Source organism: Podarcis liolepis (assembly GCF_965112155.1).
Source record: "Podarcis liolepis genome assembly, chromosome: 4".
NCBI classification, from domain to species: Eukaryota; Metazoa; Chordata; class Lepidosauria; order Squamata; family Lacertidae; genus Podarcis; species Podarcis liolepis.
Window position 1 is genome coordinate 54,933,321 of NC_139558.1, and position 24,167 is coordinate 54,957,487.

A 24,167-nucleotide genomic window follows, 5' to 3' on the forward strand; every position below is an offset into this window, starting at 1 on the left:
CGCGTTTTTCTCGGGTGCCATTTCAAAGATCGCTGCCTGCTTTTGACGGTATGAACTGTTTTGGCGTCGCCCTTCTCCAGCCAGCTGAGAGAGAAAATAGTTTAGATCTAGCAGTGGCGTAGCGTGGGTTGTCAGCACCCGGGGCAAGTAATTTGCGCCCCCTAACCCGTGGAGCGCGCCCCCCCAGATGTTGCGCCCGGTGCGGCCGCCCCCCCTGCACCCCCCACGCTACGCCACTGAGATCTAGATCTCCCTACATCAATCCGAGCCGGTGGGAACTCGGCAGCTGTCTTCTGTGACCTGAGCCTCGAACCTCGGCTCTCCTCCAGCGCTAAATCTGTTAATGAGTCCTCCTGCGGAGCAGATTGAAGGAGGCGTTTCCTATTAGTCAAACCCCCGGGATTAGAACTCAGAGCCTTAACACATGGAAACCTGAGAGGCAGAGTTTGTTTTTTTAATGGCCGGTGCAGAAACTTAAGCCTACCTGGAAATCACACCCTCTCTGGGACCTGGCGAACTCATCCCAGATAGGCAGCGTTTGAGAGCAACACTTGGCACATGCTCAGAGATGCCTAGGGCCTGTTTACGTGCTTCAACAAAGATTTAATTTTAAATGTCTGCAACGTAAACTTACTTCCACGTCTTCTAATGATTTAGAAGCTATTAAATCGTTGTGTGAATCCAACCAAGATTGTTTAACACCTTTGCTTGGGAAAATTACTTGAAGGGGTCGGGTTCCCTCTCAACATTTGAGGGATGGTTCCCTCCCGTCGCTAAAATGTTTATAGAGTGATTTAATTGTAAAAAAAGAAAAACAATGAGGCCTAGAAACTTGAAGGAAGTGGGCGGTGAACCGAAGGACCAAGGTGATGGCTACAGTGCGCCACTTTTGAGGAGAGGAGAGCAGTTTCGAACTTCTGTTCTAGTCAGATGAAAAAGAGTTATTTTCAGAACGTATAATATGCCAGGATGCCTTTCAGAAGTAGAAGTATTCTTGGATTAAAGTCCTGTCTCATTCGCGGACGGCATCGTAAGAAGCCGGTTTTCACGTTCCTAGGATTGCAATTTCCCCCGCCTCCTCCCGCCCTTTGCAGTTTCGATTCCTGTGCTTCGAATCCGGTCCTGGGCTGGGTAGAAGATGGACCGCGATCAACTAACTGGTAATTTGTAGTAGATAGATCTGCAAACATATTTGGACTCCCGATTATTTAGCAAGAACGAAAAGCGTCCTCCCCTCTCAAATCAAGTTGCAGAAATGGGAAAGAAAATATTAAAAAAAGACTTGGGGAGTGCGCGCAGGAGTGATTTGTGTGTAAAAGGACTGAGGTCAGACCTGATCCCGAAAAGGAAGTCTTGGGTTGAGCATGTCCCCTGCGACCCCCTGGCCTTTCAATCTAAAACAGCAGGAATAATCTGCGCCATCATTTTGCAGCTGTCTGTGACTGGTGGCTCTAGAGAGTGAGAGAGTGAATGGATGGATGGAAAAGTAAAAAGCTGACAAAGCCACTTTCCACTGCCGCACGTGTCACTTGGAAGTCAATTCCAATGGAATACTCCTTGCCGCAGGGCTGGAGGTTTCCGCGCAGTTGCTTCGGAGCACGCAATCCTAAACACAGCTCATTGGAAGCAAATCCAATGGCGCTTCCGTGATTCGGCCCGGAATCCTCTTTCTATCTGAGCTCGGTCAGAAAGGACCCCTGTAGTCATAAGCCTACAGATGGCGTGATCCCAGAGGGTGCGTTTGGAACCGCTGATTCCAAGAACTTCGAGACCGCCTGCATTAGTTCCTCGCGGGGGCAAATTATGTAGGGTCGGGCCGGGGGACCTGTGGGCCTCCAGATGTTGCTGTACTACAACTCACACCATCGCTGAGACCTTGACCATGGGCCATGCAGCCTGGGGGTGTTGGGAGTTGAACAACATCTGGGGAACCGCACGTTCCTCACCTCTGGTGTTGGTGCACCATGATGATGGTGGTGGTGGTGGAGGTGGTGAAGATTCCATCCCACCCATCTCCCATCACTGCATCTAGGGCTGAAATGTCCTAAAACGACTAAGAGCCTCTTTGCCCAGCACAGCCCACTGGATACGCAAGGCGTAAAATCACACTTGAGATTGAGCGCCTTTGACTTCCTCCCTCTTTAAAAAGATTGGCCACCTGCCCTTATTTCTGTCCTCCCTAGGTGGCAATTTCGCCCCTTAGAAACAAGTCTGGCCCTTAAGCTATATAGCTGATTCAGAACTCCCCGAGCCTTAAGGCTGCAATACTATGCGTGAGGAAAAGGCGCGATCCTATCCATGCCTTCTTTTTTAACGGGATTTACTCCCAGTGCAGTGTGCGTAGGATTACAGCTTCTCTTTCGTACGGACGTGCAAAGGCTTGGGCTGCATACAGAAAGAGTTTGTTGCAAAGCCAAGCACGCACCCGGAATGATAGTTTGGAGCCGCAATCCAAGGCACAGTTACTGGAAAGGAAAGCTCCACCGAACACCGCGGGGCTTCCTTCCCAGTAGGCATGCCTAGGAGAGGGCCGGAAGCTGTTGGTCTTTTAATAATGTGGCCCCGATCCTGCGCCCATTGAGTGCCCATAATATGAGCACTTGAAGCTCGATCCAACACATCTTGTACTCAGAATAAAGTTCCTATCTAAGTGAAGGGGGAGTTAGTTTTTCAGAATATGTGCTCGGAGAGAAGCGAGGGGTCTTCCGCTTCATCGCCAAGGTGCTGGCCTTCATCCCGTGAGGATGACGATTCCTCAGCTGAGTCTCATTCCCACCGAATGGCTTCATTATCCTGTCTGGAGAACATCTCACAAAGGAAATAAATGCAAAACGGTCGTGTTTTCTCTTTCTTTTATTTCTTTTATTATTATTTAAAAATGTCAACAGTGGATCACTTTTTTTTTGCAACCAAACAATAAATATTATTTAGCAACTTTTCTCCATTTCTTTATTTTATATAGATAATATATATAAAAAAATAAACAGGTGATAAAAAATCTCTTGAAGGTGACAGCGCTAAGAAAAGAAGAAGACAATAGGTTATTCAGAAACAAGCGGGGGGGGGGGAGTGTCTCAATACTGCAGCCCCAAACAGTGCGGGGATCTCGTCTGTGGGGCGCTTTTGAAAAACCAGTTAAGTTTGATCAAGAAAGCCTTAAGGCCACGCGCCCGGAAAGAAGAAAAGGCCCTTAACTCGCACCCCGCCCTTAAAGGTTTTACAGAACAAGCCCCCACAATCAGAAAGCGTCAGAAGGAACCATTTGCACCAGATCTGGCAGCGTATATACAAATCCGACTCCCCAGCAGCAAAATGCAGAACTTTCCCCCTTGGCTTGGCCGCTCTAAGGACGCAGGCCCAAAGGGATCCCGCTTGGCATTTTAGCGTGGCGATCCTAACCAGCTTGGGCACGATCCAGTCAACATTTCTGTTGCAAGTCTTCACGCTCAAGGACCTTGGTAGTAAGCCCTGTTGCATTTCGCCGGACTTATTTACATGCATGTAGGATCATATTTAGAGACACATGGAAAGTCACACTTTCCAGAGGGGCGGCAGCGCAGCGAGACCGACCAAGAGCCTTGTAGCAAGCCACGCACCTGACGACGCAGTCTTTAGCCCGCCAGAGCTGATGCCAAAATCAATGCCTCGAAGGTGCCACAAGATTCTTCGTTGGCTCTCCAAGCTGCCTGACTCTGGTTGGATCGTGCCCCCTCTTTGGAACCACAACTCACTAGTCTCAGTGGCCCCTTCAGCCTAGCGGGTTCAGGATTCAGTTGCTGCTACCTGGAACTTAAATCAGCAGCGGAGCCTACTTGTAAGCAAATCTGCTCAGGTTCAGGTGGAATTAAAGTCCTCTGTGATACATTTCCTGGGAAGTGAACCCCACGGATTTCCAAAGGACTGGACGTCCAGTTATAAAGTGTGCAGGACTGAATATTCCCCCCACCCAGAGAGAGAGAGAGAGAGATAGAGATAGAGATAGAGAGAGAGAGAGAGAGAGAGATGCTAGGCTGCTAAGGCAGTTTGGGTTCCTCTGGTTTGAAGGCGAGTGCCTAAACTTACTTGCACCTTCTACTGTTTTTAAAGAACAACAACATACAAGGTTCCGAAAGCAATGCGCGGTGAGTTTACGCACAACAGGGAGTGAGATCAGAGTGAAGCCAAGCGATGGAGTTCAAGAGGAATCCTGTTCCGCCCGGGCCAGCTTTCTGCAGCAGTTCGGCGGAGAAGGCAGAGGGGCTTTAGCGTCCGGGGTCTTGAGTTCTATTCCCTCTCCAAGTAAGTAACGGAGTCCTAGTTGGGGGAAGCGGCCGGGGAGAGTTGTTGTGAAGTAATAAAGGGTGGGGGTCAAGTTTTTGTACGTCCTGGAAGGGAGAGCTTCAGTTTGTGGAGTCCAGGACTCTTTTTTTGTCCTTGGGGGTCCCTTTCGGCCCCTCTCCTTCCCACCCACCTTCCCTCTCTCCCGTCCCGTCGAGGCCTCTTTATTTGGCGTCGCTGGTTAATCTGGGCAGGCTGGCCGTGTTCATGCTGGAGACGTGGTGGTGGGACGGGGCGGGCACCTGGCACATGCTGCAGGGACACGGCATCCCTCCCCAGTGCTGGAAGCTGCTGCCCAGCGGGCCCGAAGCCGCTGCCGCCGCCGCTGCAGCAGCGGCAGCAGCGGCCGCGGCGGCGGCGCTCGACGGCGACTTGAGAAGGCCGTGGCTGGGCCGGATGGAGCTGACAGCCGACAAGCCCGCGGAACCGGGCAGGGAGGCGCTGGAGACAGCGGCGGGGGGCAGGATCGGGTGGTGCACGGCGTGCGAAGCCGGGTGGCCCGGCAGAGGCGCGGAATGGCCCACCATGCCGCCTGGGCAGGCGGCTGCGGCGGCTGCGGCGGCGGCGGCGGGGTGGAAGCCGGCGGCGTGGTGGCCGCCGTAGATCTCGCTGAGGAGCCTCTTCATCTCCTCGAGGGAGTTGGTGAGCATGAGGATGTAGTTGCGCGCCAGCAGAAGGGTGGCGATCTTGGAGAGCTTGCGCACCGACGGGCCGTGCGCGTAGGGCATCACCTCCCGCAGGCCGTCCATGGCGATGTTCAGGTCGTGCATCCGCTTGCGCTCGCGGCTGTTGATCTTCAGGCGCAACTGCTGTAGCTCCGGCTCCGTCATTTGCTTCTTGTCCTTCTTGGACGCCGACGAAGAGGACGACGACGACGAGGAAGAGGAGGAGGAGGGAGACTTGAAGGCCAGCTTGTCTACCATCACCACCCCGGCCGCGCTCATGGCACTGCGGAGCTCCGCGCTCAGCTCCGCTGGTGAATCGCTGGGCGTCGAGCTGGACACGGCGCCGCCCGCCGAGAAGCCGCCGCCGCCGCCGCTCTTGCTCCTGGACGACACGAAGAGCTCATCGGGCTCCGGCGACGAAGGGCGGCTGGACACCAAGCTCGCGTCCGAGTCCATGCTGGTCCTGCAGGGGGGGAGCAAGAGGACACAGGCGCTGGGCGTCAGTCAGGGTCAGGTCAGCCCGAGGTGCCCCAGAAATCGAGGGGATGCCTTGCCAAGCTCCGTTCCTGTGCGCCGTGACTGGAAACGGGAGAGGTCGACCTCCCAGCCAATGTGCACAGGATCCGGCTGGAAAGAGGCAGCTCCGAAATCGCTCGCTGCCGTCTTAAAACACGCTCCCTCCAAAGGCAGCTCCGCAGGACTCACCTCTGGGTAAAGATGTTTTAAGATGTGCCTCCCCTCGAGTTCAGTGGGACTTAAACCCCGGCACGGGCGCAATTCAGCAAAAGTTAGTCGGGATTGATTTCCATGGGAAGCAACGGAACGGTAATTCCCATCGATCTCAATGGGGCTTAGTCGTAAATTTGTCTGCTTCCTTTGCTGGATTATGGCCAATTATGATGACATACTTACAAATCACAGTTTATCCCGGATCAATAAATTCCCAGGAAAACCTGTTCTTATATTCTACTCCCGGTCACTCGGAATTAGACTATTCGCAGATAAACCACCATTGAAATAACCTCTCCCAGGTTTCTAGCAGTCATTAAACACCCAGGTTGTGCATTCAAAAAAGTTTGGTTAAAACGCATTGTGGGAGCAAAGGTGCCCTAAGGGGGAACATGATGTGCCAAAATCCATTTGTTGGATTCTGAGAAACTGCGTCTTGGGTTATCCGCTTTGCTGATCGAGCTGCAACCTCCTGTTCCAAACTCAAAGCACCCCCTCGGCTACCATGTAGTTTCTCACTTCCCACACCTGCCAAGCAACATAAACTAGAGCCAAAAGGATTCCATCTCTCTCTCTCTCTCTCTCTCTCTCTCTCTCTCTCTCTCTCTCACACACACACACACACACACACACACACACTTTTCAATTCAGAGCAGTTTACCAAAACTATCCAAACCAGAAAGGGCAGGCTGGAGCAATCTGGAAACGAGCTTTCAGAAGTCTCCTTTTAAACCAAATGGTCTTCGCGTGCGGCCCTTTCTACCTAAGCAGTACTGTTCGCATCTCTCGTCTAGACTGCACTCCCCGTTCTTCCAAGATCCCGCCCGAGCTTCCAACTTCGAACATCACAGGCAATACCATTTAAAACAACAACACCGCTATTCGGTTGTTTCCCTGCAACTGGCAGATGCCTGAACGGCCACCAAGACACCAGCCCAAAGTTTATCGCGTGTTGCTTGTTTCCAAAGTCCCTCTTAAGACGAAGAAGTAGAAGAGGAAGGGGAAAAGCTCCACGATGCTGAACTCCGGGCAGCTTCAAAGAAAATTCGCTTGTCCTTTTTAAAGGTGGACAATGTGATCTTCTCCAGAGTTTAAATATTTCCTTGGCAATGTAAGAGCCACCCGCATCTATTTCCCCTTAACCTGGAATCACAGCCAGCCTCCCGCTGTTCCCAAAATTGACCAGTGGGCGTTTACTCGGGAGAAAGTTCCATCAGACGAACTTCCTTCTAAGCAAATGCGCGTCCAGAGAAGGAGAGAAGAACCGATCAAAGAAGCAGGCGCTTCTTTATGGGCGCTGGGAGAAGGTTGCGCTTGTACTCGCTCGCCTCCACCCTCCGAAGCGCACCTGGTTTGTGTTTTAGGGGATTTGCGCTCCCGAAGCGACCCTGTGGGCGAGTCTGCCCCGCGATGGAAAGGGAGGAGCACTTACAGTTTGCAGGGGGGATCTCTCTGAGCGGCCGGATCCTCTCCAGCAGCGCTGGTGGCTGTCCCAGAGCGCAATGAATACAGAAGCATCTTTGCGCGCCTGACTGGTGTTTTTATAGCCACCTTGCGCAGCCGAGCTGGGCCAGAACAATGTTATTGTCCGGGACAGGCGGCTGCACCAATGAGCGAGGCGCTGCCGGAGGGGGGGGCAGCAAAGTGATGTCACGCCCGCGAATTCCGCTCAATGAAACGGGCTGCGAGCGCACGCCCCTCCTCGCTCTGCGGGCCAATGGCGAGAGAGATCGAGACCCAGAGACAGAGGGAGAGCTTTGTCACCTCTCGCCTGAAATGCCACAATGACAGCGCTCGCAACAGCTGGTGGGGAGAAAGTGGGGAGGGGGGGGATCGAGCAAACAAGCCTCGGACCCGGTACAACAATAACATTTGGTGAGCGGTGCCCCCCAACTCACCCGGGGCCAGCCACTCCACTTGGCCGCCCTGGCTGGAGAGTTTTAATAGGGTTTCACAAACACTTGGGCATTTCAGTCTCTTCTCTCTCCACCCTCCCTTGCAATGTAAACACTCACGGGTCACAATGCGGCACCGTCCCGCACTTACTGATCCACTTATCTTCAGCCCGGGCAAACTCCCTTTGCTCCCGGGACCCAGATCTCTCTCTCTCTCTTCCAAGGCGCTTGGATTGCCTTTTCCGTAGAGCGCAACTGGAAAGATGCGCCCAGGACCCTGCTCCGCTCCCCTCCGCATCGCCTCCTTCTTCCAGGAGATGAGGAGAGCTTGCTCAATGAAGCAGACTAGAGAGCGTTTTCTCTTGTCAAACGTGTGGTTTTAAAGACCAGACGGCAACAACAAAAACAAACCCAGAACAAATCAAACACCTAAGCTACTTAAAAAATATCTCCCTCTATTTAAATATTTTGACATAAATAGTAGAAAAAGGCTACCAGGAACCATACGATCGTTATAAATTTGATCATAATACTCTTTACAAGCTCCCCCCCCCTTTTACAAAGAAACAAAACTTAGTAATTATTACAGCCACATCCGGGCGAGGGGTGCTTAGATCTTTAAAAACTCTATTAATGTTTAGTGTGTCGACAGGTTAGAAGGCTGCATATGCGACCTCCTACCCCTACACTTCCTACGCCTTCCTTCAGAAAGTAAGAAGTCTCGAAACGGCGTGCGTTTCCTTGGCTGCAACTCCCACGAATTTTAAATGGAATTTACTCTGCGCTCATGCCGATTCGCTGAGCTGTGCGGTAGGATCTTGCGTCCGTCTACTCGGAAGCAAGTCCTAGTGGGCCCAGTTTCAGTTAAAGTTTCGTGGGTCTGTAGAATTTACAAGTGCACTTAAGGATCCACGTTCCCGAAAGCGCCTTGCACGTTCCACCCCTTTGGAAAGTGGTTTGGGCAATTTGGTGTCAAGACCAAACAATGCCTCTCCTATTTGTTCTTGCGTGGTGGGAGGCCTTTGACAGGCTGGGTGGGGGGCGGTTGGTGGCGGGCAGAGGAAGACAGTTATAGATCTAACTGAGTCTTCCCACTCATTTGAACAAATTGTCGTCCTCGGCTCGCCCCCAAAGCCTGGCCACCTTTTGTTATATAATTTTGAGACTCGTGTGTTTCCCAGCTGGCTCGGGAAAGCCCCAATCATCCGTTAAAGATGCATTTAAAACGCAAAGAAGTGACGCGTGGAAGTGTGCTGCTTCTAACGGTTCTGGTGATGATCCATAACAACGCAATTAGATTAAAAAAAAAAATCTGTCAGGAACAGGCTGGCTCCTCCCGGGCTCGTTGCTTGGCTGTCTGCGTCAGGGAGTCAAAGAAAGACCCCCGTCTGTCAGGCAGCCCTGGAAAGAAAGTTGGAGAGAAATAGGTTGAGTTCGAGGGTTGAGATGAAACAGGTCGACGCACCTTGGCTCGTCTGCAAGCTCACTTCTAGGCGCTCGACAGGGAAGGAGGCTTCCTCAGAAGTCTGTCCCCTGGAAATCCGAGGGAGCAACAAATTTGTAGCCCTTCCGAAGCCAAGAGAGGCAGAGCGCTCTCGCCAGCGTCTGCGCTCAAGTCCTGGGGGGTTCAGTGAGAAGGAAGGATGGAAGGACGCAGTCTTCACCACGTGTTTCCATCTTTTCCGTCGAATTCAGTGGGACTTTTGGCCGCTTAATTTTGTCTGGATCATGCTCAGTATAATAGGGACCGCATCTAGGTTTCAAACATCAGCATTTCCCTCTTGAAATGGATCATGCGAAGAGTCTTTCCCAGAAGTCTGAATTAGGCTATCCTCGGGATAGCATAGAAACCCTGGTTACATTCCAGCTTTAAATTCGTGTCTTTGTTTAACTGGATAATGGATCCTCTCTCTCTCTCTCTCTCTCTCTCTCTCACACACACACACACACACACACAGAGAGAGAGAGAGAGAGAGAGAGAGAGAATCCTAGATTCTGTCCTAAATTCTATAGATATTCTTTATGGGCCTACACGCGCAGTGTCACAAGGCGAATCCAGTGAAATACGGGTACTTAGCTTTTACTTAATCCCACCAGTTTCTAACTCCCTTCACTTTTATGGGACTGGTCGATTTCTTACAAGGACAGTATCCCGCTTTAAACCCTAGAAGCCACTACCACGCCTTATATACTTGCTCCTGTGGGGATGAGCTATGGGTGTTCAGGATCGCTGGGAACGATTTCTTGCACGCGATTTGTGATCCTCCCTTTCATTTTACTTGACATGTTGTTTCATAACTGAGCCCCAGCCTTGGACATTCGCCTTGATGAACGCTACTTTTCGTTTTTACGCACAGGATCACCGTGCGTCAGGTTTTTATTTTTAGTGCGCCGCTGGGCTCAACTTTGACTGCAATCCTGTACACATATAACTAGGAGCTGAACTATCTGGGGTTTACCTCTGAATACACACGCATAGGATTGCATTGTTTAAAATCCCATCTATTACAACCGTTACTTTCCCCCACTGAAATGGACCAAATGGACTTGTCGAAAAAGTGCTGCCTCCTGCCCGACGCTATGAATGGAACAGAAGTATTTGACTATACAGAGGATAAAAACGCACCTTAGATTACACCCGGATTCGAACCCTTTGTAGGGATATTTATTGCGCAACCTTCTTTTCGTTTTAGCGTTCATTTTCCGGAGCGGAGGAATTCAGACGGTCAAGGCCTGGTGACCTTCAGCAAAGCACCTACCTTAAAAGCTTGCCCAGTTGCACGTCTGCCTGGCATGCTGAGCTCTTCAAAGCACAGAAATTCTACCACGGAAAGGTGCTAACCCGAGATGCAAATGCAAATCACATATTTATTCCCCTTAAAAAGTAGAATTGCATTTATCCGCCTCTTTCCAAGGGGATGGCTGTTCGGGATTTGGCCCACACACCAGCTTAACTTGGGCAGTTGCTCCCAACCAACCCACTGGGCCCCGACCTTCCCAGCCCCTAGTTTTAAACAGCTCCCAATCATTCAGGATCAGGAGTTCAAATAAAATGCACGGCAGTCCTTGGAGAATACAGGAGCTTTAAAAACTCCTCAGGACGGCCAGTTATTTTGCGGCAGGGTCCTCTATTTGGCTTACTCCAACTGGGGAGAAGCCTCTTCAGTGTGATCACTGTGCCTGCTAAGCACACGGGCGGCCCGATCCACAAGCACGTCACGTCAATGGGGATGATTCCCAGGTACTACCTGGGATTTTGCTTTCCAAATCTAATTGGATTCCTTTTAAAAGGAAAGCTGGGAGTCCAACAGGTGAAGCTTTCCTCCATCAGGGCATTGGCGTGGCACCTGGTAATCGCTTGGCGGTCAATGCAGCTCCCTCAGCAGAGTTGTTATTTGGTGTAAACAGGATATCTGAGCCAAGAACCTAGCTGCTGCATTCGGCGCCAGCTTGTAGCTTCTGGGTTGAGCCCAAGGGAAGCCCCACAAAGAGCACATTGCAGTAATCAAGCCATCGTCGTAGACATAGGAGCCAACTCCTCAGAGTATTTTTAAATAAAAAATTATATCCCACCCTTCCTCCCAGAAGGAGTCCAGGGCAGCAAACACACAAGCAAGAAAGCAATCAACACATTTAAAAACAGGCATAGGCAAACTCCAGCCCTTCAGATGTTTGGGACTACAATTCCCATCATCCGTAGCTAACAGGACCAGTGGTCAGGGATGATGGGAATTGTAGTCCCAAACATCTGGAGAACTGGAGTTTGCCTATGCCTGTTTAAAAACATCTAAAGAGTGGACTTATTGAAATAACTGGATTTAAGTTAGTATTCATTTATGAATAGCTTCTGTAAAGCACCCCAAAGCAATGCAACAATAAAAAACATCTATAAAAATGATTTGAAGTCCAATTCAGATACAGACAGCGATTTTTAAAAATCTCCAATGCTTGTTGGAAAAGAAAGACCACAGAGACAGTGCCTGTCTTATTTGTAATGGAAATTACAAGAGGTAGGTGCCAGCACACAGAAGTTTGATTTCTATGTTGTACAGAACGGACCTCCTGATGGGATGGTATCTGCAAGAGACCCTCAGTTGTAGATGGCAGTGACTGACTGGGATCCAACTTAGTTGGACAAGTTCTTCATGTAGGCACCTGCCAAGTTAGCCTGGTTGGGGAGACCATTCCAGAACAAGGGAGCCACCACTGAAAAGGCTCTCTCCTTTCTCTTACAGGGTGGACTCAGCAGCACAGGTGATGTTTGGACTTCTGAAATACTTTATAGGCAGTCCAAAGTGGGACTGAGACTTCTCCCTACCCCAAAGAGCAGCTGTACAACAGATAAAAACTCAGGGTATTCAACATACTCATAACCATGTAACTGTTTAACACAGCCAATTATTAAATTGCAATGCATACAATACATGTCAGTAAGTGTCCATTTTAACACAAGGTCTTTTTCAAGTCCACATAAGACTTGGTCAGAATTCTGTGGGGACAATCTTCACACATAAAAAATTATCCTTGAGTTAGAATTGCCTACATACTTGCAGGCATACATCAATCCAAAGTGATTTTTCAGTGTTTGATGGAAGCAAGTTTGGAGCCCCTTTTACCTATACAGTGGTACCTCTGGATGCAAACAGGATCCGTTCCGGAGCCCCATTCGCATCCTGAGCAAAACGTAAGATGCGTCTGTGCGTCTGCGCATGCACAGGTTGCATTTTGCAGCTTCCGTGCATGCGGCAACACCATTTTTAGTGTCTGCGCATGCGCGAGCGGCGAAACCCAGAAGTAACACGCTCCATTACTTCTGGGTTGCCACGGAGCGTAACTTGAAAATGCTCAACCTGAAGCACATTTAACCCGAGGTATGACTGTATCCGATATAAAAGGCACCCAGGTTTCTGAAAACCGATCCTGTGGCACCTGCCCTCTGCTGAATCAACTGCGACATAGCATAAGAACTCAGGGAGAGTCATGCTGGATCAGACCCAAGGCCCACCTAGTCCAGCATCCTGTTCACACACTGGTCAACTAGGGGTCCATGGGAAGCTCATAGGCAGGAACTGAGTGCTTTTCTATTCTGTTAAGATTCCCATTCTTCCTTCAAAATCGACTGTCAGCAGTTCTCATTTTCTACCTGAAATAATTCATTTTCATGGGATTTAGTAAATAGTTTGTCGAAATCAGTTCCTGCTTTCTAGTCCAGCCCTAAATAAAATGGGAAGAAAGGCCTCTCTTTTGGATTTGAAACTGCTTACAGTGGTATCTCGGGTTACATACGCTTCAGGTTACAGACTCCGCTAACCCAGAAATAGTATCTCAGGTTAGGAACTTTGCTTCAGGATGAGAACAAAAATTGTGCTCTGGCGGCGTAGCAGCAGCAGGAGGCCCCATTAGCTAAAGTGGTACCTCAGGTTAAGAACCGTTTCAGGTTAAGAATGGACCTCCAGAATGAATGAAGTTCTTAACCTGAGGTACCACTGTATATCCCCTGCTCAGCAGAGCCAATCATTTATTTTTGTTAGGTAACCTAGATTTTTCAATAAGCCAACCCTAAAACCACATTCCCTGTCCTGTGCATGTTTATTTGGAAGGAAATCCCACTGAGTTCTATGGGGGGTGGAATAGAACCTCAGGCTGTTAGCCGCACCCCAAAAGGCAAACCAAAAGAAGCCTACAGTGAAAATCAAGGATTATTATTAAATAAATAAATAAATAAATAAATAAATAAATAAATAAATAAATAAGAAAGATTTAAGGAAGGGGATGTAGTGGTATCATGTCACACTGGGACTTAATGGAGTCCAGGATAACATTAAATGCATTAATAGAGGAACAGCTGAACTAAGAGTTGAGAATGAGCATATCAAAGGCTGTAGTCTGTATGACACTCCTGCTTGTATCCCATGATGTCAAAGGTTGCTGCAAATATATCCCTTGCTTTCTGGGAGGCATTGTTTGGGGTACTGGCCCCAGCAGATGGCCCAAAAACACACCTCGGCCGAGCAAAGGGGGACCACATGTGATGAAGCATAGATGTCTCATTAGCAAACAGGGGGAGAAAGCAGGGATGAGGGAGGGGGAAGATAAAAGGAATACACAAAGACATTTACATATTTACATTGTTTCTCCCTCATTTCAAATTCTCCTTTAGCTGAAGTGTCAATGTGCTTGCTTTTCTCCTTCTGTTTGTATGTTTACTTGTGCTAAATAGATTATGATAATCAGGCACATAAATGCATGCAACTGTTATTATGGCATTTAATCACAGAGTTTTTCCACTGGAAGCCTTCATTAGAATTCTCATAATCTCACTTGTTAGTGTAACAAACAGTAATAAATGCCAAGGAACTTGGATTAAGTCAGAGACATTCAGACATTAAAGGAGGAATATGGAAATGTTGTCAAATCTCTGCATTTATTTATTGAAATGTCACATAAATAGTTTAGGACTTTAAATATCTTACTCATTATGTGGAATCGGGAGCAGTGCAACCTGAAGACAGTAATTACATTTTTGGTGGTGCACTAGAACCATATGTCTCTCGTAGATTCATTCCAACTTCGTGGAACTCTTTAGTCCTTCTCTATTTCTGCTAGCAAACATCCCGTGTGGATTATTTAGCCAGCTCAGTGTGCAGCAGCAAGAGAGAAAAAGGAAAATTCTGTGGTGGGAATCAATAGGAAAAGACCTGGAGATAAAACAGTATATAATCATTTCTTCTACTTCCAGTCTTTAGGGGAAGAGCACCATTGCGTATGTAACCAAGATGGCACCACTAATGTACAGGAGATATCAGCCTACTTGGGGGAAAAGGTAAAAAAGCACACCATATTTTTCCGTGTATAACATGCCCCCGTGTATAAGACGCTCCCTAATTTGGGGGACTCAAAATTAAGAAAATGGGGGGAGATTGCCCCCATGTATAAGACTACCCACCCCTTTTAACATTATTTTTTAGTAAAAAAAATCCTAGTCTTATACACGGGAAAGTGCGGTAATAATTGGGGGTCAAAGCCCCTTTTTGGGTTTCCCACAAATCACCCAGTCACCTACCAGTAGATTCTCATCTACTTTCTGCCCACTCTTCTCTATTGAAAGGTAAGGAGGGGAAGAAGGGCTGTAGGGGCAAAGATCTCATAGGAAATTCTGTACACAGCTTACTGAAATGTACGCATTCGCAAAACCCTGCTCATTTCAGTGAGTCCTGCAAAAGCAAGTGTTCCACCTGAATTGAACAGATCATTAAACAAATGACAACACCCAATCACCTCCATACTTGCCCAGCTCCAGCAACCAGATGAAACCCAAATGAAAGGATCTTAGGCTCCATTCAAGTGTGCAAAGGAGGCGTGTGGTAAACTCCTCCTATAGGCTGAACCACTTCAGCATGCATGAAGGGGAATCACTTGAACATGGTGCTCCCGATTTCCATAAGATGCTGCACTTTAGGTTACAGCTGATCTCCCAGGAAAGAAGATCCTCTCAGATTATGGGCTGGCCACTGGACCACTCCATTTTCTATGTGGGCAGGTCTAATAGTTCAAGCATTTCAGAGACTGTATTCCACAAGAGCAATTAAACTCCCTCTTCATTTTCATGCAATTTCTTTAAAGCCAGGGAAGCTCTGTTACAGCAGAACCTCACAATATTTTTAGAATTTATTAATTTGTGAAGGATAAAAAAAATAGGGTAAGAGTGAAAGATAACTGCATCTTATTTGTCAGGTCACTTAACTTCCAGTTTCAATGGAACTTATGCAGGAAGTCTTCTCTGTGGATTCCCTGTTCCGGTAACAGAACAATAATATGGTAACAATTATTTGTGTAGCCTAGCAAGGACATCTAGCACAGAGCCATTTACAGGGCAATCCTGCACACATCTACTCAGAAATAATAAACCTGGCTTAAATCTTCACATGGATTACTGTACTATTTTCCTCCTTGCCCTTCTCTCCACTTCTCTCTTCATTACTCATTTCAAATAACCTCCGACAAAAATCGCCTCTCTGCCTTTGAGAGAGATTAAATTTGCTTAAAACCTGAAGGATGCTGTGTTGTAAGTCCATTGGGGAGAGGCTGTACCTTTTCAGTATGACAACACATAGCACATTGTTGCATACACAGTACAGTGTATATGTGTGTGTACATAGATATCTAGATAGATCTAGATCTATAGTGTTGGTGATGACTGTGAAAAAAGGATGCAGGGCTCCTCCAATGTTTTTCTGACAAATAGAGATTTTCTTTGCTGTTGTTTTTTTTAATAAAAAAATCTATACAGCAAACCCACAACTTACGCACATTTAACTTGTGCTCATTCAGCTTTATGCGCTTGGTAAAAAATGTAAAAATAAATAAAAGGGGGGGTGAGCATCCAGGAAAAAAGACTTTGGCAATCCCACCTCGCCTTTGCACCCAGTGTGTTTTGATTTATACACGATTTTGGCTTTAGGCACGATCCCCGAAGCCTAGCCCCCAAGAAGGTTGAGGGCATACTTCATATAAATTAAATGTTGCCTTCTCAGTTAAGTCCATGGCATTTTAAGATATTGAGTCTATACACCCACAAGTTCTCTCTCTCTGGATTTGCTAGGAACCTGAACATAGGAAGGTGTCGTATACCAAGCCAGACCCATGTAGCCCAGAACTGTCTACACTGACTGCTCTAGTACCACTGAGCCACATCCCTCCCCAAAGGGTTGATGGTTGCTCTAAAGCAGAGGTGGGGAACCTCTGGCCTGAGTGTCAAATGCAGTCCTGAAGGCCTTTTGGTCTGATCACTGGGACTCTCCCCAGGCTGCTGAAGAATCCATGGAGTCTCCCCCCTCCTGCTGCTACCAGCTCCCCTCCCCCATGTCATAGCTGTCAACATACAGATTTGAAAATAAGGGACCAGCAGCCAAAATAAGGGACCTGCAGCCTCACATGATCCAGGCACTCCAGTCTTCCTGTCCTCCTGCAGTCTGGTCAAACGCATGCTGGGTAGCTTCAAGAACACTGTCCAACCAACTTTGTAACCAGAGGTTCAACTGAATAGAATCAGAATCACATGCACCACAAGGCCTATGCAGCCTCAACTTAAGATGGCTCCTCGGCCTGGCTTTGCACTGCAAAGTTTGCAGCAGCACGTGCAACAAAATGGCGTCCAGCATTCAAAACCCCCCTCAGCTTGCATTAACTAGCCACACACAAGGCATGCAAGCTCCACCCCCCAGTCGTTCTTAGACTTCTTATTGGGTGAGCAACACAGCCAAGCAGCACAGTTGGAGCCTCCCTCCTCCCTGGCCGGCAGGGAGGGAGGGAGAGGAGCTGCTTCCTTTGAAATTTAAGGGACATCATTTAAGGGACATTTAAGGGACATCCATCAATAAGGGACAGCAGTGGGACATGGCGCTGGAATAAGGGACTGTCCCTTCAAATAAGGGACACTTGACAGCTATGCCCCATGTCTCTCAGGACACACAAAGAAATGAAGAGTGCAGAGAAACGAAAGGCAAGATGATGGAGCCATTGGCTGATGGGGAAGGAACAGGGGGAGGAGCCTTAGAGAGCTTTCAGTCCCCACAGCTGCTTCATAGAGGCAAGACCTACAGTGGCACCTTGGGTTACAGATGCTTCAGGTTACAGACTCCGCTAACCCAGAAATAGTACCTCGGGTTAAGAACTTTGCTTCAGGATGAGAACATAAATCGTGTAGCAGCGGGAGGCCCCATTAGCTAAAGTGGTACCTCAGGTTAAGAACAGTTTCAGGTTAAGAACGGACCTCCAGAATGAATTAAGTTCTTAACCCGAGGTACCACTGTACTAGGAAAGGCTGCTGTGACCACTAGGACTTAGCTGTTTGTATTGTTGTTTTTTGAATAAAGAGTGAACTTCACTGACATGGGTGCTTTATTGCTGACCTATGCCTGACTCTAGCTCCTGACAGTATCTCAATATACATACTCTTTTCCTCTCCAGCTCTGGGATGCATTTAAGCCACACCACATAAAACAACTTCCAGCGAGTAGGAGGAGTTCAAACTGTACGGGAGCCTTCCATGCCAAAAAGCTTCTGTTTTCTTCTCTTCCTCCCTCTGTTCAGGCAAGCTAGAATCTGACTTACCCTCTGGGAAGCAGAAGACTAGAGGGATTTGTGGGATTTGTGGGCCGAGAATGTCGAGATCTCAGTCACATATGACTGTGGCGATAGGCACATGCCATAGAACTTTTCAGATGACTCGTATTATGCAAAATGACTACATTTCACCACGTGCTGAAAACCAGGGGATAGCAGAGCTCTTAGGCAGTGGCAAAGAAAATCTGAGTCACAAACTAGAGCAGGGTGTGATATTGAGTCTTACAGGAGAGTCTACAAATGCAAAGTTGGAGGTAGGATAGTGTTCTCACATAATTCACTAAATTTAATATCCTTCTGATGTCCTTTAGGCTGATAAGAATATATTTGTGACTACTTTTAAAACAATTCAGAGCAGTATCTAGACAAGGAATAAAAAGTTCTAAGGCCAATGAGATTTAAGCAGTGTGCACAATGAAGATTTATATACCCAAATCACATTCTTTCCCCAAAGTTTTCCATATTGTTCACTATGCGAGGCAGTTTAATTAAAAACTTTAAAAGCTGCTTTAGACTGTTTAGCCATTTCCCCCAGTTTTATCTATTCTGACTGGCAGTGACTTTCTGGGGTCTCTGGCAGAGAGAGTTTTTTTCCTACCACCTGCTTTCTGGTTGTTGTTTTTTTTATATACCGTATATAAAACTGAAAATGTCAAGGATTGGAACAGAGGGTATGTATTCTACCCATCTCTTATAAAAGGAGAATCCACAGGCTTGCATCTGCGACAAACATGGGCCCTAAAACCACAGCTTTGCCATTATTAGCACCACATTTTGACAAACTGAGCTAGCCAGCCAATGGAAATAAAAGTAATATTATATTACCTGGAGCACAGTTTCTGTCTTTTGTAAAAAAATAAAAATTAAACAATCTGAGCAACTATAAATTAGTGTCTGAGTGATGAAAGGTTTGATTACTTTGATCTAATTATTGTCATTTCATTTTAATGTGATAGTTCCATTCTACATTTGAAGTTCAAATACCAGTCCAACTCCCACATACTTCTTTAAAGGGGAAAGGGAAATGTCAAATAAAATCCAACCTAATAAATTAGTTGTAAGAATGCCTGAGCTAATGTATACAAGGCTCTCCGAACACTCAGAATGGAGCTAATGATAGTGAGGATGCTCTTTTAAGTTTGCACATAGTTGTAATTTAAAGTGTAGCGTTTTATGGACTTACAGTCTGGTTCTTAATGTATTGTGCTGAAGGGAACCCTCTCTGTTTTAAGAGGAACTGCACAGACAGATCCTTGAGTTCACTGTCCTCATAAATATTCGAAACGCTCTGATTTTAACAACCTCATTTTGATTGCCAGAAATTCTGCAACCAAAATAAACAGCATAAATGAAAGTAACCCAGCGAAAGGATGTGTGTACGATTTATTCGAACAAAACCAAACAGGGATTTGCACAACCTGTGAACTGTTAACGAAGGGGGGGGGGGAATAAACTAATGTCCAGAAAAATACCCCCTGTACATATATGTAATTCATATTAACATATTAATTACCTTAATTATACTTCTGCAGATATGTGAACACACCCAGCTTTGGCAATCTGTCACAAAACTAAATGATCAGGTGGCTACAAGGTTGGAAGCGAGCATGCTTTTTCTTTCTTCCTCCTTTTCTTCCCTCTCACTTTCTCCCTGCACTCATTTTCCCTTGTGCTGCCTGGGTGGTGGTGCAGTTGTGATGTCTTGAATACCAATAGTGAAGTTGAACATATGTGAACCTTTCCTAATCCTGCTAATCTTCCTTCAAAAACCTTTCTGAAAGTGTAGGCAACAACCAGATTTGAAGGGAGGGGAGAAACTACTGAGCATTTTAATGACAAATAATCTTTGCAAAGGGGGAGGGGGGTTGCTGCCTCAGCTGGAGATGGAGCTTATGAACTACAGCAGGTAGAAATAACTGCTGTATTACCTCATGTAATCTCCACCATTCAGGGTCAGATTAGGCCTGAATGCGAGATGAAATAGACTTCTCTTTTAAACAGGGGACTTTGTCCCTTCAACGGCTATTAGGCAGTAATTAGTTGTGACACAGAATTACCAGCCACACAATGGTATCGGGAGTCTTACAAGTCCTTTGAAACTGATTAGAGAAATTGAATTGATGCTACTTGTAATTTTAAAATTATGTCCCAGTGTATGAACTATTCCCGTTTTTCACCCTTCCCCCCATGCTTGGCTGCATGAGTATGGCACTTATTAAGCAAGGTTGGGTAAAGACCCAACCCCACAACCCCTCCTTCTCCCCAAGACTTCCCAGCCAGAGGCCCTGATGGCTGTCAGGATACAGCTTTTTGCAATGCTGGTTAGATAAAATGCTTTGATCTCCTTAGCCCTCGCTGGCTTTGAGATGACTTAGGGCAGCATTGAGATGTTAGGTGCTTCACTGCTTACTAGCGCATGGGAAGCAAAAATAAGAGAAAATGTGATCTTTCAACGCTGAGGCATTTCCCCATTGGGTTAGGATCCTTTTATTAATGCCAAAGATGTTAACAGGAAGATAGGACCCTAACGATTTAAATTATGAGCTGATGATTTGTTGGAGGTATATGAAGAACTAGCTGCAACTAGTTTGCAAAATGCATCTACATGGGATTAGCACCGTTTTTGAAATGATGAACCCTCAACCCTCTCACCCGCAATGGAAACATGATCAACAGGAACGGTGTGCCAACCATGCACCACAAATGAGTATTAAATCTTCATTTAGGCACATTTAAAACAGAATGCAACAAGAAAAAGCTCCCTAAATTATGTAACCTGTAAAAGAAAGCAGAAACAGATTTACCTGAAGTTACAAAACACAGGAGCTCAAAACGCACATCAGCTCAAAACGCAAGTGCTTTTTGTGCCACAGCTTCTTTTTAAACTCTCTTGTTTATTTAAACCTTGTGTCTTCTTAACATACACAGTTCTTCTGAAGGACAATTTGTGCCCTGAAACAGATTAGACTCCATGAGCTGATTTGTCTGGTGTTTTCTGCATCTTCAAATAAATCTAATTGTGCACCCTACTACGGACTGTTCTTATTGCTCTGCACTACCCTGCCCCCCACCCCCGAGAATCTGAGTAGGTATTTAGGTTCTAACTATTCTCATGAAATGACATGTCTACAAAGAAAGGCAACTGCTATGAAGGGCATTTCAAAATAGCTGTGAAAAATCTGAGTTCCAAGCTGAATCACTCTCACAATTCTGCAAATTAAGTTTCTAAGGCTGCAACCCCATGCACACTTATCTGGGAATAAGATCCATTGAATGCAATGGAACGGCAAGGGAATATTTCTAAATAAGCATGCCTAGGATTGCATTGCAAAAGAAAAATGTGTTGCTCCAAGATTTGTAAGCAGCCTACTTACTGCTGCTATTGAAATCAGTGAGAGAGCTGCCTTTGGAGCAGTATTGGGGCCATTCTTGCCTGAGGACAGAGCCTTTTCTTCTAATGAAACTGTTTATTCTAATTAATGATCAATTTATTGGAGCACTTCCTGGCTCTCAGCTTTTTCAACATTGTGGGCAGGCCGTTGGGGCAACGCTTGACCCTTTGTCAACCTTTAGCCTTGACTTACCCACATAAATCTTGAAATCTCTTTAAACTTTGAAAAGTTGCTTTCTATGTGGTCGCTTCTTTCATACGGGGACATGTTTGATCAGGATCATTGTGCTCTGGGCTCCTTCAGAAGCGCTATACTTTGTCATGCTGCTTCCTGTGGTCGCAAGGACTTGTGACACCTTTGAAATCCTTCATCAGTAAATACAATCTAGCTGCTATGAACATCTTAAAATCAGGTTCTCACACACTTTTCTTTGAAATGCTCACCATTTCCCTCAATACGTAGAATTGTTTCTTCGGATGACATAACTCTAGGTCTCGCCAAGAAATGTTATCTAGTGCAGGGATGTCCCTTTCTACTCAGCCCTATGGCCTTTCCCCACACCACATCCTTCACCAGCCCAGTGGCTGTATGGCTGATCCATAGGAGTCCTACCAGTGCTGGATAGATGGCAGCCCTGTATAAGAAAGTTTTAAATGTTTGATGTTTTATTATTTTTGTGTATGTGCTGGAAGGCACGCAGAGTGGCTTGGGCAACCCAGTCAGATGGGTGGAGTATTATTATTATTATTATTATTATTATTATTATTATTATTATTATTATTATTATTATTATTTTAGCACTGCCCTTGAAAATGCAGTTTCAGTTTGATCATCAATACCCAGGTGTTGCCTGTAATTAGGGAAGTCTTTGCCCAGTCCAGGCTGGTGTGCCAAAATATACCTGGAAACTGCAAATCTGGCCATGGTGACTCATACCTTAGTCACACCACCTCTGGATTACTGCAATGTGCTCTACACAGGACTGTTTTTGAAGAGCACGTGGAAATTACAATTGGCCCACAATGCCGTGGCCAGACTGTTAACAGGAGCTGCATATATGGAGCTCATGCACTGGTTCCCAGTTAGTTTTGAGACCCAATTCAAAGTGCTGGTGTTGACCCTTAAAAGCCCTTTAGGGTTTTTATGCCCAGGTCATCTGGAAGACTGCCTCCTCCTATACAAACCTGCCTTTCTATTGAGATCACTGGCAGAGATCCTCCTGTGTGTCCACTCCCACCATTTCCAGAAATGTGATTCGTTGGGCCTATGGACACAGCCTTCTGATTAGCCGTGTGTGCTCAGACTCTGCAGCTCTCTCCTGAGGGAACTAAGTCTAAAGGCCCGCAGGAAGAGAGTGAAAACTATCATTTTTAGGTGGACCTTTGAAGTTGATTTAGTTGGTAAAAGCTGTTTGGTTAAATTAGTTCTGAAAGCTGTTTGCCTTTTTTAATCTCCATTTTCTGCTGCTTTAGTGTTTTGCAGCTGCTTTAGTGTATTATGGATATTGTAAATTGTTTTAAACATTTTTCAGTTATTGCTTTAATTCACCTTTAATAATAGCCTCCAGCAATTTGAGGAAAAAGCTGTTTCAATATAAATCAGTGCAAAGGTACCAAAGAAGCACTTGAACTAACATGGCTAGAAAGCCCACCGTAGCTGTCCTGCCTGCCAGATGTTATCATATTCTACCAACTAACTGGCAACAGAAGGCTGTATCAATATATCTGATTCTGTGGTGGTTGAATGGTTTAGGTAAGTCCTCCCCAGCATGGAAGACTTACTATTTACGTAAAGGTAAATAGTAAATGACCCCTAGACAGTTAAGTTCAGCCAAAGGCGATTATGGGGTGCAAGACTTATCTCGCTTTCAGGTCGAGGGAACCGGCGTTTGTCCACAGACAACTTTCCATGTCATGTGGCCAGCATGACTAAACTGCTTCTGGCACAACGGGACACTGTGACAGAAGCCAGAGCCCATGGAAATGCTGTTTACCTTCCCACTGTAGTGTTACCTATTTATCTACTTGCACTGGTATGCTTTCGTACTGCTAGGTTGGCAGAAGCTGGGAAGCAATGGGAGCTCACCACTGTTGAGCGGATTCGAACTGCTGACCTTCTGATCAGCAAGTCCAAGAGGCTCAGTGGTTTAGACCACAGTGCCACCCGCTTCCCTACTTCTGGGAATAAAGAGATCCAGCCACTGATAACGTAATCTTTTCTGTACAGACCAACATCATGTATAAGTCTCCAAACTGATTTGATTTCAGGGCATAGCCCCTTATCTCAATTTATGTATGCAGTTTGCTATTCCTGTTAAGATGGCATCCTGCCCATTTACATGTTTTCCAGTTAGCACAGATACCAAGTAATCATGACCTTATATGGGAAGACTGTGTGAAAATGCAGCATATTGCCACTGTTGTTTCTGCTGCAGGGACATCTTGTCTCTGTGCTGTATCACTGTCATTGCAGTGCAATCATTTCTACAGGACTTTACTGCCCATAATAATAGTTTTAAATTCAAAATCCTGGAATGTAACACATGAAAGAAAGGAACAGGTGGCATTCTCTCTGCCATACCACCAGTCATGAAAATGCCCTGAATTGAAGAAGGGCATTTGAAATAGCTTTGGAGACCCTTTATGATGTTAAGGACTAGGGAGGCATTTCTATATGCTCATAATATGCTCAGGTCCACCTAGTGCAGCATCCCTGAAGGCCCTTGCTACAATGGGCCAAAGTCTAATACATAGATTTTCAAGTGGTTCATGTTCAAAATAGCTGGGGAACCACAACACTAGCTGATAGTGCAACAACACTCTTGAAAGTTCCCTCATCTAGCTGTGTTCCTCAGAGTCTGCTGCCCAAATCTGCTGGACAGCTCCCCTACTGGTTCAGGTCTCTAGACTGAATCCTTGCTCTTGCTGTTCTGTTGGGCAGTTCCTTAGCTGAGGTAACATATGTTGCTCTCCTCAGCTGAAGTTGTCCTGAAATAACATTAAAGCACACATTCAATGCTTTTATCTGGATGAGGTTTAAAGGTT

General features: G+C 46.5%; 1 protein-coding gene across 1 annotated transcript; it reads right to left on the bottom strand.

Annotated features, from left to right (window-relative positions):
• Window positions 1-3,070: 3,070 nt before the first annotated feature.
• Window positions 3,071-7,263, bottom strand: OLIG2 (oligodendrocyte transcription factor 2). Its single transcript, XM_083500534.1, has 2 exons — window positions 7,144-7,263; window positions 3,071-5,445 (listed from the first exon to the last, which is right to left on the bottom strand). The coding sequence occupies exons 1-2, from the start codon at window positions 7,227-7,229 to the stop codon at window positions 4,482-4,484; spliced, it is 1,050 nt and encodes a 349-aa protein (XP_083356660.1). The 5' UTR covers window positions 7,230-7,263; the 3' UTR covers window positions 3,071-4,481.
• Window positions 7,264-24,167: the final 16,904 nt, after the last annotated feature.

Bases quoted from the DNA above. Each gene is read 5' to 3' on its own strand.
- OLIG2 (XM_083500534.1), bottom strand. From the start codon at position 7,229: ATGCTTCTGTATTCATTGCGCTCTGGGACAGCCACCAGCGCTGCTGGA. The intron at 5,446-7,143 runs GTAAGTGCTCCT...CCCCCCCTGCAG, and splicing joins AGAGATCCCCCCTGCAAACT to GACCAGCATGGACTCGGACG.